The sequence below is a fragment of the Lepisosteus oculatus genome, chromosome 6 (genome assembly GCF_040954835.1).
Source record: "Lepisosteus oculatus isolate fLepOcu1 chromosome 6, fLepOcu1.hap2, whole genome shotgun sequence".
NCBI classification, from domain to species: Eukaryota; Metazoa; Chordata; class Actinopteri; order Semionotiformes; family Lepisosteidae; genus Lepisosteus; species Lepisosteus oculatus.
In genome coordinates, this window is record NC_090701.1 from 40,699,680 (window position 1) to 40,716,234 (window position 16,555).

Consider the following 16,555-nt stretch of genomic DNA (forward strand, 5'->3'; position numbering starts at 1 on the left):
ATAGATGTCTAGCTTGAATTTTGAATAAGGGCAGAGGGGTTTGTACAGGTCTAGACAGGAGGACACGAGTCTTTTGTGTGGAATCTGTGGATCATTTATTGACAAATCAGGGATTGCTCAGTGTTAGAATCACCATTATATGTTACGCCTTTACCAATTTTTATCACTGTAATTATACATTTTGTGAATAACAAATTAAACTTTTAATAGTTATCTTATCTGTTTAATTTATGATGCTTCTTTCAGAAGGCAATTCATAATCACTGGTGAAGAAGCCCATTCAGGTTAACCCATACCTGTATTTCAACACCATGGCAAATGCAAACTGTGTGATCTGAGGGTCCCAAAGGTCACTCTTGATACACAATGAACCAAATTTTATGGTTATATAGAAGTAAAGGTTATAAAAATAGACAAATCAAATGTACACAGCCAATTAGTGACTCAATCCAATAAATGATTAAATCTATTTAGAAGTATTCAATGGTATTCAGCAATTCATATAAAACATGCTTTCAGCTAGCCCTGTTACATATGCAAACAATAAGGCTTAGTGCAATTTTGAATTTATCATGTATATGTGCTCAATACTTGGTAGCGTAACAATTTGTACCAATATTACTACAAGTAATATAGAGTTAATGTTGCCCCTGAAGCAGAGGTGTAGTTTAAAGGTTTCTGGTTTCTCCAGCCTGGCTCCCAACTTCTTAATGGAATTATCATTTAGTAGAATTAGTCAAGAATATTTTTGCTGCTGATTTACAATATACTTAAAATTTTCAATAATACAGGTGGAGACCCATGATTACAAACTAAGTGCATAATAAATATTATAATTTATAGAATGCTATTGGGTCAAACACTGTATTTCCAAATATAAAAAGCAGGTGCTTATAGCAAAAACTGTCTGTTTTTAGTGGATTAACGTATATGTGATGTATATACCCATCGTAGTAATTTAGCTCCTTTAGTTGCTAGCAGCAAACCTTTCTGCAGATTAATTAGATCTAGCAACAAAAGGGATTTGTTGTTGTTTGAAAATGAATTGTAACTGAAGGGATTCATAAGCTTCATCTTTGTAACCATTCCATAAGGACATTTTCTGATCCTCATTTTACAATCGGCTCTCTGTATCTTCTCAGAGAACTAAAGAACACCTTATTATCAGGCCTTATCATCAGGTTAACAAGCATGAAAGAATTAATGTGTAGTTTGTTTAAATATTTAAAACTGAGTGAACTCATAATTTCTACTTTTCTCAGTTGTGCTCAAAGTCATTTTCCGATCCTCATTTTGAAATTTTCTCTCAGTGTCTTCCTGGAGAACCAAAACTAGAGAGGAAACTGTTGTGCTTGGATCGAGAAGTTTGATGAGGGGAACATTCACATTTCTATCTTGAAAGATGCGGTTTTGCAGCGTCATCGCTAACATTGAGTCAATACCCAATGCAGAAAGTCCTGTGTCACTTCTCATCTCAACAACATCAACATTGCCTACTTCACAGAGCAGAGACTTAACATACTCATCAGGTGAAGAGGCAAGAGTACTTTCTTCTAACTGCGGTTCAGTTTCTCTTGTGTTTTTCAGTTCTTCTGTCACCAAAGCCAGTAAGCGCATTCTTAAAGAGGCATTTTGAGAAAGAACATGATTGCTTAGGTTCTTGAAGCTGAACTTGCACACAACCTGCTGAGCATTGTTCTGCAGCAAGCAGTGTTCAAGACATTCGTGAATCTCTGGTACTTCCATGATCATCATTCCCTTTGCCTCAAGAAATCGTTGGAAATGTTCCCGGTTCAGCAGGAGACCAAGATTCAAAGCCCCCCAATTAATGGACTGCCCAGAAAGTCCAAGGTTTCTCCGGTAATGGCAAAACACATCCAGAAATGAATTTGCTGCTGCATAGTTTGTTTGAGCTGAATTTCCAATAAAGGAGGTAATGGAGGAGTAACACACAAAATAATCCAGTTTACAATATCTTGTTGCATAGTGCAGGTTCAACACACCATTAACTTTAGGTCTCAGAACTTTTTCAAAGTGTGATTTTTCCAGAATGTCAATTAATCCATCATGCAAGACAACTGCACTGTGGAAAACCCCTCTGATGGGACAAGAAGGAAACCTCTGTCCAATGTCTGTGATGGCTTTCATAACATCTTCAGAAACTGAAACATCACACTGCAAGCTGATTACAGAAACCCCGAAATGGTTCTGCAGATCAGTGATCTCTATCTTCTTTTCTGCTGAAGGAGCACTTCTGGAAAGAATGGCGATACACCCCCCTCCCCGTTCTGCAATAAACTTTACTGTCTCAAATCCCAAACCCGAAAGCCCCCCTGTCACTATATAAACTGAGTTTTGCTGGAAAAGCTGCTTTTCAGTCTCGAGCACTGGAATATCAGAAATATTCTTCTTTGGTGCCGATTCTAGAACAACTACAGGCATCGTCTTACAGGAGAAATAAGATTGAGACTCATCAAGAGCTAGAGAATCAATACTGCCAGATGTCACCCTTTGGAATGTTACACTGTGGAAATCTAAAGATTTCTTGTCCAAATTCAATGACTTTATCCATTTATAGATTTTTGATTTCTGTTTCTTAAGATAGGCCTTTTGAAAAACATGAAATACCTGAAGGAGCTGAATGCAAACATTTTCATTTTTACTTGGAAAGATTTTCTGCGAGAAAGCAGGTGACAGCTGATTATCACAGACAACAATGATGTGTTTGGCACTAGAAACGCTACATGCCTTTGCAACTGAATCTGCATCAAAGGGAGGCAAGAAAACGAAAGCATCACACCTGTTTATGTTCTGTAACAGTCCACTGAACTGTGTTCCAACTACAGCAACCCATCCTGATTTATTAGCTGCAAGCACCAAAACCTGGAGCAGGCTTGACTCTGGTGCAGTGCAGACAATACCCAGTTTCCTCTGCTGTTTCAGTCTGGGCAATGCACAATGCAGGATTTCCCAAGACAGTATAAAGAAGGATAAACATGGCACTTCCACAAGAAAGGGGAATTTCTTTGTATTATAGCACACAGCTTCAGGAATTGTGACTTTGGAGGAAGCAACCACAGGGTAGCAGGAGACAATGTGATCTCCTACTTTCAGTTTGCTTACATCACTACCCACAGCTGTAACTTTACCACTGAAGTCGAGTGCTAGGAGTTTGTGGTTTTGAGATGCGTGTTCACTCCAGTATATCGTCTGGCCAAATTCCAAATCCGAGAGACTGACGGGAAAGTACTCTGAGGAGTGAACACACATTGTATTCATCTGAACCGCTACACATTGTGTCATAGAAGGCTTCTCCGTATCAGTAGAGGGACTGGCACTCAAGCCTGTCATTTTGTACGGATTGGCAGTCTGCAGCAAGAAACATTCTGGATCTGAAGACAAGACCTTTCTTTGAGTTTTCCTTACATTTTTAATTGCTGTGCGTGTAATTTCAGTTGTAAAAATCTGGCCTTTGCTTATTACAACTTCTGGGTACCTGTGGCCTGTGTGTGAATTAATAATCTGAGCCAGTGCTGTAATGTCCTCACTACTTACAGAACCAATATCAATCAGCTGGAATGTGAGACCAGGAATTTCTGCTGCACAAGACCTTATCATACCGGAAAGCACAAAGCCTGGGCTAATGTGGTCAACTGTGTTCTCTGTTGATCTGTACGTGACAGCTCTGATGACATTAGGGGATTTTTTCTCTTTCATTGTTTTAACAATCTGGCGGTAAACTTCACAACAGCAAACCAAGCACTCAAGAACCTCCTCTGTTGTCAGATTATTGAGGTTCTGAATCCCCCACAAGAACAAAACCTCTTTGTACTGCCTGCCTGGAACATGTAGTTGTGAAATCAATGCAGGAAGCTCACGGTCTGCAAATTTCCCAGAGTCTTGGAAGGGAATGTAGGTACAGCTATGATGTAAGTGCTGTTGCAAGGCCTGGGCCACTCCTAACTGGTCTGCAAAGACCAGAGCCACTGACCTGTGGCTAGAGTTGAAATCCTCTGAAATTGCTGTCAACTCATTGTGAAAGAAGTATTCTTCAGAAACTGAAGATGTATTTTTTAAAAATGTAATCCTCACATGTTTAAGTTCAACTAAAACACAGCCTTCTTTGTTTGTGAAGCAACCACACACCTCAAGATAGTCAGAGTTTGCTTTGGTTGTCCTTAAATACATAATCATTTCCTCCTCCAATGGCTTTACAACTGTCAGGCTGCCTATGGCTGAAGGAAACCCAGGTCTTGCCTTAAAGCCGTTCGCTGCTACAACAGCGGTCATCTGTAAGAAATAATCTAACACTACAGGGTGTATGCAGTAGTCATGCAGCTGGTTTACAGTTTCATCTGGGACCTTCACACTCGTGAGAGCTTCCCTGAACTCTTCCCCATAATGCACATCTCCAAGGTTTCTGAAAACCGACCCATACTGGAATCCTACCTGAGAAAGTTTTTTGTAGACATCCCCTGACTTTACTACCAAGGGACATCTTTTGAAGATAAGGTCCAGTAAGATTTTCTTTTCTTTAATAGTTCGTTCTGTGCTATGCTCAATTCTCCCAGATGCATAAGTGGCTACTGCAGACTTTACTTTAAACATCGTTGCATTGCCTGTTGGTTCGAGCTGTACTTTCATCTCAAGGGGGTTCTTGCTCAAAATGAAAGGACTCTGGAAATGAATGGTGAGCTGCATTGACCTAAGTGTTACTTTTGGTCTCACACTGGCCATGAATGATGCCAATCCCATTTCAACATAGAAGGCACCTGGAACTATAACAACACCATTGTTTTTGTGTTCAGATATATAAGACACAGAGTCTCCTGAAATGTTGCAACTGAATTCTTTGTCGTCGTTGCCGGTCTGCATCAGCACAGGGTGATTGGAAGCTGACACAGTTTCATTGCCCTTCCTTACCAACTCAAAGTACACCTCTTTCTTCAGACTGTCAAACTGATATCTTGGAAATGGTGTTGGTATTGTCTCACATCCTTCAAAAAGTTGCTCCCAGTTGACTTGGAGGCCCAGCTCAAAAAGCTTTGATGTGACAGTGAGCAATGCCTCGTGGTCTTTCTCTGGCTGCACAGATGAGAATACCGTGGCCTCATTCCCTAGTGTCTCCAGGATATTCCTTTGCAGTGCTCTTCTTGGACCAATTTCTACAAAAACTACATTCCTCTTGTCTTTCGCAGCAGATTTCACTGCCTGCTCAAAAGCTACTGGCTCTCGAATGTTTCTCGCCCAGTATTCGCCTGTGATAAAATCACCTGGAGAACAAACGTTTCCTGTCACAGTTGAGAACAGCTCTACCCCCATTGGCTGTTGTGTCAACATGCCGATGTTCTCTTCAATTGGCCTTAAAATTGGATCCATCATGTGGCTGTGGTACGCAGCTGGAACGTCCAAAACATGAAGAAATAAATTCTTGCCGCTGAATGATGTTTTCAATTTCTGATGTATACTTTCTATAGCATCTGCATCCCCTGACAAGGTGCATGATCTAGGGCTGTTGTAGGCAGCAAGACAAAGCTTCCCTGAATATGCGGGTAGGAGTTTTGAGATCTCTGTCACACTTATGTTACTGACCACAAGCATTTTCCCACCAGTTGCTGTGGCCTGAAGAGCACTGCGGAAGTAAATGACCTTAACTGCGTCCTCCAGGGACAGCAGTCCAGAACAATGTGCAGCAGCCACCTCTCCCACAGAGTGCCCAACCATGGCGTCTGCTTTGACACCCCAGTGCTTGAAAAGGCTGGCAATAGCAACCTGGACAGCAAAGAGAAGTGGCTGGACAACATCTGGTTTGGAGTAATCATCGTTGTCATAATCACTGTCTAGTTTCTCCAGGAGATTCAAGATCCTGTAGTTGTGGAAAATCTCATCTATCTCTTTCACCTTCTCCCTGAAAACACACTCCTCTTGTAACAGTTGCTTGCACATGCCTCGGTAGGTAACTCCATTGCCACAAAACACAAAAACCAACCTGGGGTCTGACTTTGACTGAGAACTGCTCTTGGTTGTTGCAGATTTAAGCTGCTCTACTAAATTACTGATAGAAGACGCAACAAAGGCTCTTCTGTATTTGTGCCTCAAGTGAGTCCTTCTACATGCAGATGTATAAGCTAGAGCTTGTAGATCAACTGTGTTGTCATTGCTGATCTTTTGGACTGTGTCTTCCATCATCATTTTAAGAGACTTTTCTGTGGCTGTGGACAGAACAAACAGTTTGGGCGCAGTGTTAGTTCTTGACCTAACATCTTGCTGTTGTCTGTACTGCTTCACGACAGCATGAGCGTTGGTGCCTCCAAAGCCAAAGTTATTGATGCCTGCAGCCCTTCCCAGCGGCCCAGTCTCTACCCACTTCTCTGCTGCGGTGGGGACTTTGAGATTCAGGGCTTTGGCATCGATGCTTGCGTTGTCCTCAGAATAGAAGAGGGAGGGGACAATGGTTTCATGGCGCATCATCAGCAGGACCTTGACGAGCCCTGCCACCCCTGCTGCAGACTCGGTGTGCCCAATGTTACCTTTCACAGAGCCGACACAAAGCACTGGGGATCCTGGGGGGCGGGCTTTGGCTATGACGTTGGAGATGCTGCCAGCTTCTGTGGGATCTCCTACTGGGGTTCCAGTCCCATGAGCCTCCACGTACTGGACATGTGATGGATCAATCTGTGCAGGGTAAATTGTGCGAAGGAGCTCCTGCTGTTGGGCCATGGATGGCTTGGTGATTGGGGTGACAGAGCGGCCATCTTGATTTACAGCAGTGCTGCTTACGATGCCCCACACGTGGTCAAAATCCCTCTTAGCCTGTTAACACAAATAGGAACCAGGCATATTAGTTTAAATGAGCAGTTTAATAAAGAAAAGGTAAAGTTCTGTTTGGAGGAAAACATTTTTCTTTTCAATTTGTGTACTAAAATCGACAGGTAAATAGCATAGCTATCTGACATTGGCGTGATAAAAGCTGCAGTAAGAACGAATGAAAAACGTGTTATGCATGTATTTAGAAAACAAATATATGGTATTTGTTGATTTCTTTTTGAATAACGTCCACGGCAGAAGAGCTCCCAGAAATACAGTAACATAAAAATTGCAAATAGGTGTACATATGAAGAATTTTTTTTTATGATACAATATCTGGATTTGGTAGCTGAACATGAGGACATTTACTGGTAGAAACATTCAAGGGCACTTTTAAATCACTTTATACTCTTATTTCATTTTAATGAAATCCAGTTACAATATATCCTGGAGTGCAGCACTTCACCTTTGCAGTGATGGTAAAGCACATGAAATTAATCAGCAGCTCAATCACAGTGGGTTTAATCAGGGAGTGTGGGAACATCTCACCTTTTGCAGGGGCTTCAGTAAGACAATCCCACAGCCCTCCCCTCTTCCATAGCCATCTGCTTTGCTGGAGAAGGGCTTGCTGGTGCCTTCAGGCGAAATCATTTTTGCTTTGCTGAGGGCGACAAAGACTCGTGGCTCAATAATGCAGCTGACACCTCCACAAATCGCCATTTCGCAGTCCCCTAGAAAACAGTACCAACATGGGCTCTAAAACAGCTGTCTCTGGATAAATCCAAGCCACAGAGGCTGTTTAAAATAGACATATTCTCAGACTAACTGGTGCAAGGCTGTATTTAAATAAATATACAAATAAATATGTGTATAAAAATAGATATACTACTGAACATCAGAACTAATCAGGGGAAAAAACAATAAACCAGGTGTATTAAAAATAAACTAACCAAATAAACAAAACAACAGAAATTATTTTTGCACACTTCTGCTTGCCTATGCATGTAAGGCTTGCACCCAGGATGTCCCTTATCTCTTTCTCATCCCTCTCGTCACTCCAGGTGAAAGGCATATCTCATGAATAGGCTGCCATTCCCTCAGTTATCACCCTGCAGCTCACTGGCAGCCCACTGAAGCTCAGCAGGCGTGAGCCTGGTCAGTACCTGGAGGGGAGACTCCTGGGAAAGCTAAGGCTGCTGCTGGAAGAGGTGTTAGTGGGGCCAGTAGGGGGCGCTCACTCTGCGGTCTGTGTGGGTCCTAATGCCCCAGTATAGTGACAGGGACACTATACTGTAAAAAGGTGCCATCCTTAGGATGAGACGTAATACCGAGATCCTGACTCTTTGTGGTCATGAAAAATTTCAGGGTGTTTCTTGAAAAGAGTAGGGGTGTAACCCCGGCGTCCTGGACAAATTTCCCATTGTCCCTTACCAATCATGGCCTCCTAATAATCCCCATCTATGAATTGGCTTCATCTCTCTGTTCTCCTCCACACTGATAGCTGGTGTGTGGTGAGAGTACTGAAGCACTATGGCTGCCCTCGCATCATCCAGGTGGGGCTGTACACCAATGTTGGTTGAAGGGGAGTTATTAGGGGAGTCACAACAAATACTCTCTTTCATCCTCTCTTATTTCATCCCTCCATCGCATTCATTAGGTTCTATCCAATCTACTGAAAAGCTAATTGTATTTGGACTCTTAACATTGTGAAACATCCACAAAAATGTTAACCCATAAATCTGCATTGAAGTGTTCACCAGAAATACTTTATCCCCAAAACTCAGTCAGAAAATCATCAGCTGTGACTGGCCAAGGACACTTTACTTTTTGACCGACTGTCAGAAATCCTCAATGAAAAGGTATGCAGATCCTGTGCAGGCGCAGGAGCAAGTAGATATTGAGACAGGCGAACAATCCGGGACGTCAGGAGAGATCATAGTCGATAGGCGAAAGGTAGATCGAAATCTAGGAAGTACAGAGAAAAGCAAACAATCCAAAACAGAAGGCCAGGTCCAAGGTTGTGAGGCAAAATGGAGTTCAGTAACCAGTAAGCGAGATTCAGAGTAAACACAAGGTAGAGCTCTCTTTGAGAAGACTCAACACCGAGCAGTGGGAAGCGAGTTTGGATGGTAAAAATAGCGCTGCGTGCCGCACTATAGAGTGTGCTGATGGATTAACACATGCGGCGGCGCTTGTTATTATTAACCCGCTGGTGGCACTGGTTAGTTCTTTTGTGAGTTGATCTCCGCTGGCTGGTGGTCGTGACACCGGGGAACACATCCTCTCCACGCACGAGAGGTTACCTTGTCTGATGGCCTGGCAGGCAGAGTGAAGAGCCACGAGCGAAGAGGAGCAGGCGCTGTCGATGGCGAACGAGGGCCCCGTGAAGTTGAAGGTGTAGGAAATCCGATTGGCGGCGATGCTCATTGCTGTCCCCGTGCCATTGTAGTGGTTTATTGTGGTGGGACTGTTGCTTAAAAGTCCTTCGTAATCTCTGTTCATGAGACCTGAAAAAAAAATGGACACCTAGAATCAGCAGGATTTACTGACCGAATTTACCATTTTTTACATAGCAGTTATATCATAATAACAACAAAGGGATGATTAAAATGATTGAAAATGAACTTTTGTAGAGAAAGAAAGAACAAAACTACATGAAACACAAAAGACTCAGAGTGAGAGCAACGTTCTTAATTGTAATGAGATCTGTCCATCACGACATATCAATCCATATACTACACTGCAACAGGGGAGTTCTACATACTGAGAGAGTCTTTTCAGAGGTTGTTGACTTCATGGAATGACTTCTGACCATTTGGAATGTGCATTTAACTGCAACCAAGAACATACAATAGAGTCCATGAATGTTCTTGCAAAATCAATACGCACTTGTAGCCATGCTGATGAAGGACACTCCCAAGGGTGTAAAGGTACTCACAGTAGTGCATTCTGGGTATTTTGGCATCCAGAGCAGCTCTTTGACAGTTCTTCAATCTGTTTGTCAATACAGGGCCACCACACATAACTACAAGCAAAGCTCTCCACTTTCACTGTCCCTAAGTATCCGTAATGCAATGCATTTAACAAGCTGTTGCACAGGTTGAACAGCAGACCAGCACACCTGATCTGCACATCAAGTTCCCTTACCATACATTACAGAAAGCTGATCTCTTCTGGTTGTGAATCCTGGGTGAAATTAATCACAGTAGTGTCACTGATTTTTAACAGTCCTAGGTCATTCCTTCTTTCTCTTTTTTACGAGGGCATTTGTAACTGGTAGCTGTTCAACTAACATAGCGTGAAACCCTTCCAACGGATCTGTTGACTTTGGCCCTTCTGTTGTTTGAGATGGCAAACATAACAATCCATGAATTTGAAAGCATAACTGCTCAACATTGTCTCCGTCATTTTCAGTCTCTTTTGAGTCACTTTGTGCCCATTTGCAGTTTTGCATTTCTGTCTCTGAGATCCATTTGCAGTTTATGTGCTTTTTGTCTGCCTTGAACTCGCTTGCTTGTATTTTCTACAGTCTCTGTTTTTGAACAGTCAGTTGCATCACATGATATCTTGCCACAGCGAAAACATAATCGTCTCTTTGTTTTATTGACATTTTGTTTATTGCACTACCAACCAACTTTCTGTTGCAATCTGGATGCAGCTTTTGCAGCAGACTCCATTGATACTGCACATATTCAGCTAGCGATCCAAAGTAAAATCTCTTTCTGAGAGCAACTTCTTTCGTGTGCTGTGACTATGCATGACACATACAAGCCTGTTCCACAATGCATCAGACAATCCCACATTGGCAATGTTCTTTAAACCTACTCACGCTCTCTGATATACTTCCCACTTTTCAACTGGTTTCCTTTATGAAATTTGAATCTGTCAGTTAGTATCATGATTCTTTTTTTATTTAAATGATTAAGTAATGTTTCAACTGTCTACTTAAATGTTTTCTGGCTCTAGCGAACTGCACAGTTAACTGTAATAACAGAAACTTAGCAACACCAAAACCTTATCCTTCATTCTCTAGATCATTTCCTGCACAATGAAGGTCATCTTTTACAAAGTAAGTAATCCAGTCCTCAATAGCATTATCAAAAGTGCTAATATATTCAATATACTGTATCCTGACATTCATATCTGGGATCGTGATGGTTTTCACTTTTATTAGTTAGCCTGCATGAAGAAACTCTTTCTGAATATTTCCCCTGACTCACACATTCCTGTTCCTAACATAACCAACTGTGAACAGCTCCCTTCCTGAGCTTTTGACTCATCTAAAACTGAAGTGGCGCATCGCCATTTTGTTGTGTTTTTACCCTTTGCAAACACAACTACTGCACATAAAGCAATAAACACTCATCGGAGTCTTACTGTAGCCACATTGTGAACTGTAATCAGAAATGTACGTCACAATGTTTCTATCTGCACAGTACAGTAGGCACAATATAGTTGGTTAACATCTACTGTAAAAACTAGTTTGCAAATCCATACATCATACACATTTATCCATAAAGTTACTGCATTAAAGTGAATGCCACTTTTGTTTTATGATTATAGTCTCGTTTTCAACATTTGTTACTTACCGAGACCTCATCTTTTACTTTTATTCAAGTACTGTTGTAATGCACTGCACTATAACTATAAGTTTGTTCTATTGTTAAATTTCACGCAAAGGTAAAAAAAGCCTTTTTAATACTGTGCATGACACCAAACAGCAGCATTCCACAAAATAAAAAAGTACCAATGTAAACTCCTGTTCTGGTTCCGCTGGCTTTCTCCATTGGTATCCCAGCATCCTCCAGGGCCCTGTAGGTGCACTCCAGGAGCAGTTTCTGCTGAGGATCCATGCGGTCAGCCTCAGCCTCGGTAATGCCAAAGAGCTTGTGGTCAAATGCGTTGAACCTGGAAGTTTAGGAACATGAAAATATAGATGACTAAAAGTGAAAACTTTTGAAAAATTTGGGAGACTGGTATTACATTTCTTAATTCCAATTGATCTCTGAATGACTTTATCTAACAAATCTCCAGACAAAATGATAGCAATTCAGGTGCCTTTAAAAACTGATGATTCATTTGCTAAAACCTGTTGAATTGGTCTCCAGGAAAAAAGATTGGATCCCTTATCTAGAACACGAGCATGTATAATGACTTGTTCTGAACTTCTACTTCTCAAGAAGGAAGTGATTTCAGGTTTGTGTGATGCTAACACAATGCATTTTCCACAGAAGCTGTGTTGAGAGTTATATTTTCTCCTGAAGGTCATAAACATCAAACAAACCAGAAATTAAAAGTGTCTTATGCGTCATGCGATATATAGTATGTATATGTATAAAACTCCTCTCACGCTGAATGCCACCAGCCCATCAGACCCAGTCACAGCTGACGATCTCAGGTCAGGGCCTTATTAATTATTGGACACACACCGAGACCATCCATGACCTAATGACTTTCAAAAGTTAGAATCTAATATTCCTAATGAGGGAAAAGGGACTTCCCACAATAAAGCATACTAATAACTTATTTAGAAAAAAAAACACCCCAAGGTCAAAAGGTGACTGTATAATCAGCAAGATAATAAATGTTAACCATTTGTTCAGACCGTTAAGGTTACAAAAAGAAAAATGGAACAAAATGTGATATACAGTATCCAAATATCTTCTTGTCTTGAGAGAAGAGACTTCCATGGAGTAACAGAGGTCAATTCACTTCAGTTAAAAGCTATTTTTTTCACTGTACGTCACTCCTTATGTCACGGAGAGGGCGCCCCTACCTTTTTCTGTATTGTTCTTAGTTTCACCTGTGTCTCATCCCGTTTGTCTTATTTAAGCCCGGTGTCTCCGTAGTTCTGGGCTCAGCTTTGGAAGCCCAGAAGCTCGTCTATCACTGGGCACAGGAGTGGCCCGAGGGCATAAGCTTTATCATAGCGTCCTGTCTTCTGAGTCCGGCGCTCGGAGTGCCCAGTCCCGTTATGTTTTTATCTTCTCTGTTCCTGATCCCAGTTCCCCGTTCCGGTTTTTAACTGTCTTTGTCTCGGATGGGCCGCCCAGCATTGGACACTGGACTGCAACCGAATTACCCCCTCAGACCTCCCTTGGATTTTTTGTGAACCCTTTCCCCGTGCACCGGACCACCACTGACGCCGCCCTCTGTCTGTCGACCCGGCCTTCCCTGATGCGCTTCTCCAGACACTTCCGAATCACACACAGTGTCTTTAACAACACACTTCATGGGAGTCAGAACCGGCTCCCATGACAATTTAATTGTGAATTTTCTATTTGATACTGTACACCACAACATATTTAATAATATTGATATTATAACAATGGTATAGCTGTGTACTTGTGTGCTTTTTGGGGAAGATTAAATTCTCAGACACACGTGATTAAGCAATGGAGTTTGCGAAGCTGTATTAGGCCCTGTGACAGACTCTCTTACCCATCGATGAGAGCAGCTTTAGCGGTCCGTGATTTTCCTGCCTTGCTGTCATCAGGATCGTACCAGGACTTGCCGCTGAACCTCTCATTCGGGATCTCCACTGCACAGTTCCTTCCCTCCAGAAGAACCTTCCAGAAGTTTTCTATTCCCTCGCCTGTAAAAGAAAGTCATGTATAAAGTTTTTTGGTTTCTTTTAGACACCATTACTAAAAAATACTTCCCACTTTTCCAATACAGTACATATTTAAAAATATTTAGAGATAACCACTGTCTTTTCTACATGTCTGTATTTTAACTTTTAAAGACAATTTGATAACATTGTGTAGTTGGTTAATGTTATCATATTTTTCTGCTTTGCAAAAGCATTTTCAGTGTTCAAAAAGTAATATCCATTCAACAGCTATTTGTTCTTGTAAATTTGTAATTTTCTACTTATACTTTTGTCTTACCAATCAGCTGTTTGTATTGATAAATTGTGATGTTGTGCTAATTGCTGGTTTGGAAGTACAGGAAGTACAAATGATTATTTAGATGTAGACAATGTGAAACTAGAGAAAAAGTGTCTCAAGACCCGATCAATGTAGTACTCTGCAGTCTTCCAATGCTGTGGTGACTAGAAACTCCTGCTCAGACCATCACACTTGGACCCCCCTGTGGACTGGTCTGTTGTTCACAATAACTAGTATATTGTTCTGCACATCTGCTGCATGCCACACTGCTGATATGGAGGTCTTCACAAAGCCAATATTTATCACTCGAGTGGGTCTGGATCTTTGGGAAACGCCCAGTGGACTGACTTAGTCTGATCCCCAACACACTGATGACACAAATGTACTGTTCTTGTGATTAGAGGGAAATATTGATTCCTTCTTTCTCATTTTCACTTCCATCTAACCAGATCTTACAATTCGGGGTCACTGGGGAGCCGGAGCCTATCCCAACAATCCCCACAAGTAACGGCCACAAGGCCGAATACACCCTGGACTGGGCATCAGTCCATCACAGGACACGCACAGACATGCACACACTCCAGTTTTTCACATTTTCCCGGAAGCCAATTAACCTACCAGCATGCTTCTGTGGGAGGAAACTGGTGCATCCACGGGGAGAACATACAAGCTCCATTCAGACACCAGTCCAGGTCTGGAATTGAACCCAGGGCCCCAACACTGAGAGGCAGCAGTGCCAACCACTGTGCCACAGGCTTGACATTTAACAGGTTAAATTACCTCAGTTCCCATCAATCGTCTCAAAAATAAATTTGCTTAATGCCTATGTAATGGTCAAAGTCACTTCAGTGCGTCATGTCAAGCTTCAAAGATCAATTAAACAAAATGACACAAAAAAGTTTAGTCATTACCAAAAAGGTACATAGTACTTTTCTACAAACCATATATGCAAAGTGATGAATTGCTTTCGATACTCAGTATATCGAATAAACATTTGTTCTCTTGCTAAGAAACAATATTGTACGAAGGCTTTTGTCACCAGTGGTTCATATAAGGTAGTATACCTTCATTTGTATCCATGACAGCGTGTCAGTACAAATCAGCAACTTCAGAGATGTACACAAAAGCACTATTAGCACTATTCATAGATATGAAAATTAACATTTTTTATGTTTTGTAAATGAAACCACACATTACTATTCTGCTATGCAAAATATGAGGTGTTCTAGTGCAATTAAAAATATTAGGGTAATAATGTATATATTACAATGTTCATAGGCTTCACATGTGTGACATTGGTGCTCCTGATTAGGGTTGTTTGGAAATATATTGAGGCATCTGTGAGGAAAGTCTCCACATTTGTTTGAAACATCTGTTATACTTAAAAAGGCAATTCACATTTTACAGTTGTGGCTCTTTAAGAGTTTGAGCTCCTGTTCTTCTGTGAGTGAATATATATTTTGTTAATCGTAGATGGTTTTTGGTCCTTTGCTGTATAAATTCACACATACGTGCTGATAGCACAGGTGTTTTTCGAGACTCAAATGTTCATTTTATTTACAAATTTCCACAAGAAGAATTCTCCCTCATAAACAAAAGGCACGATGTTTGAAAAAAAGATTTATAAAAAGAAATAATCACTGTCTGTTTTATTGCAACTAGAATGTCTTCACTCTTCACTCACCTCCAGGAAAGTTACATCCGATGCCTACAATAGCTAGGTCTTCTTCTGTGTGCTCCATAGTACTCCTCTTTTTGAAAGCAGACATCTCAACACCTTTAAAACAGAAAATTAAAGACATTTTCCTTTTAAAAAAAATAGTTAAACATAAACACAGTTTCTTATAAGTTATTTTAAATACCATCTTTGTATTTTAGAGAAAATAATGCTAAGATTGTTTCATTTTTGCATTTTATTCTATAACATCGAACGTAAGAAATGTAAAAAGAGTTACACTAATGGGTTTAGAGGCATTCTAACTAAAAAAAACACTCATTCCAAGTACAGACGTTTGCAAGACAATTGTATCTGTGTTTTCCTAAACCACTAATTAAGGCAGAAGCAGGAAAGGAAAGAGAGTGTTTTGAATGCTGTGCTGGAATGACTTGAGCAATACGGTGTCATCAGAAACAGTAAAAACAGTATTATTGGATATTGTTAGACACAAATCCTCCAGCAATACCATAAATAGCAAGTTATTTTTTTAGGAATACAACAAGACTGAAAGTTTTTTGGGTCAAAAACAGAATATAACTTTTAATTTTAAGCAGTAAGGATCCAATTTAAAAAGGAAGTTCAATCCGGACACTTTTGAATAGATGTAATGTTTCAATGCACATTTTTCTCTGTGCAATTCTTGATGACAAAGTTTGTGATCATTTTGAAATGTTCTAATTTTCTAATTATTTCTAATCATTTTCTAATTTCCTAGCTTTGTTATTATTAGCATTTATTTATTTTATTTTCATAATAAAGACATTAATGTCTACGATAATTTAAGGGTGGGTTCTACAGCTAGGAATCCATCCATTTTCTAACCACTTCATCGAGATCAGGGTTGCCTGGGGCTTCAGAAACAGTGCTAAGGATGGCAAGTTTAAATACTCGCAAGTCGTTCTTGATACCTTCTTATAATATTATTAGTTATGTTTGACCTTAACCATGGTCAGAGTTGTAAGTTAAAATAAAAGAAAAATAATGATAACTAAGTGAAAGGCTAAACTTCTCTATTCTTTTCCAAGTTAAACTCCTTCTGTTGTCGTCTCTGCGGAATAACACACGGCATTGCTACAAGAGAAATTCAAACCTGAAAATTCAGTTTATGGTGTCATCAAAAGATTATAAAGTTAATTAACTA

General features: G+C 40.6%; 1 protein-coding gene across 1 annotated transcript; it reads right to left on the bottom strand.

Moving 5' to 3' along the window:
• Positions 1-1,206: 1,206 nt before the first annotated feature.
• LOC102683737 (phenolphthiocerol/phthiocerol polyketide synthase subunit C-like) lies at positions 1,207-15,439 on the bottom strand. Its single transcript, XM_069191662.1, has 6 exons — positions 15,382-15,439; positions 13,249-13,402; positions 11,555-11,715; positions 9,111-9,314; positions 7,357-7,538; positions 1,207-6,813 (listed from the first exon to the last, which is right to left on the bottom strand). Exons 1-6 carry the CDS (start codon positions 15,437-15,439, stop codon positions 1,225-1,227), a joined length of 6,348 nt encoding a protein of 2,115 aa, XP_069047763.1. The 3' UTR covers positions 1,207-1,224.
• Between the last annotated feature and the right edge of the window lie 1,116 nt (positions 15,440-16,555).

What these genes read in the sequence shown, in the direction of transcription:
- LOC102683737 (XM_069191662.1), bottom strand. Translation starts at nt 15,439, where the DNA reads ATGGAGCACACAGAAGAAGACCTAGCTATTGTAGGCATCGGATGTAAC. An exon ending in CAGAACAGGAGTTTACATTG is followed by an intron (nt 9,315 to 11,554) that starts GTACTTTTTTAT and finishes TTTTTTTTTCAG; the next exon opens with GTCTCATGAACAGAGATTAC. An exon ending in CTGCCAGGCCATCAGACAAG is followed by an intron (nt 7,539 to 9,110) that starts GTAACCTCTCGT and finishes ACTGTTTTCTAG; the next exon opens with GGGACTGCGAAATGGCGATT.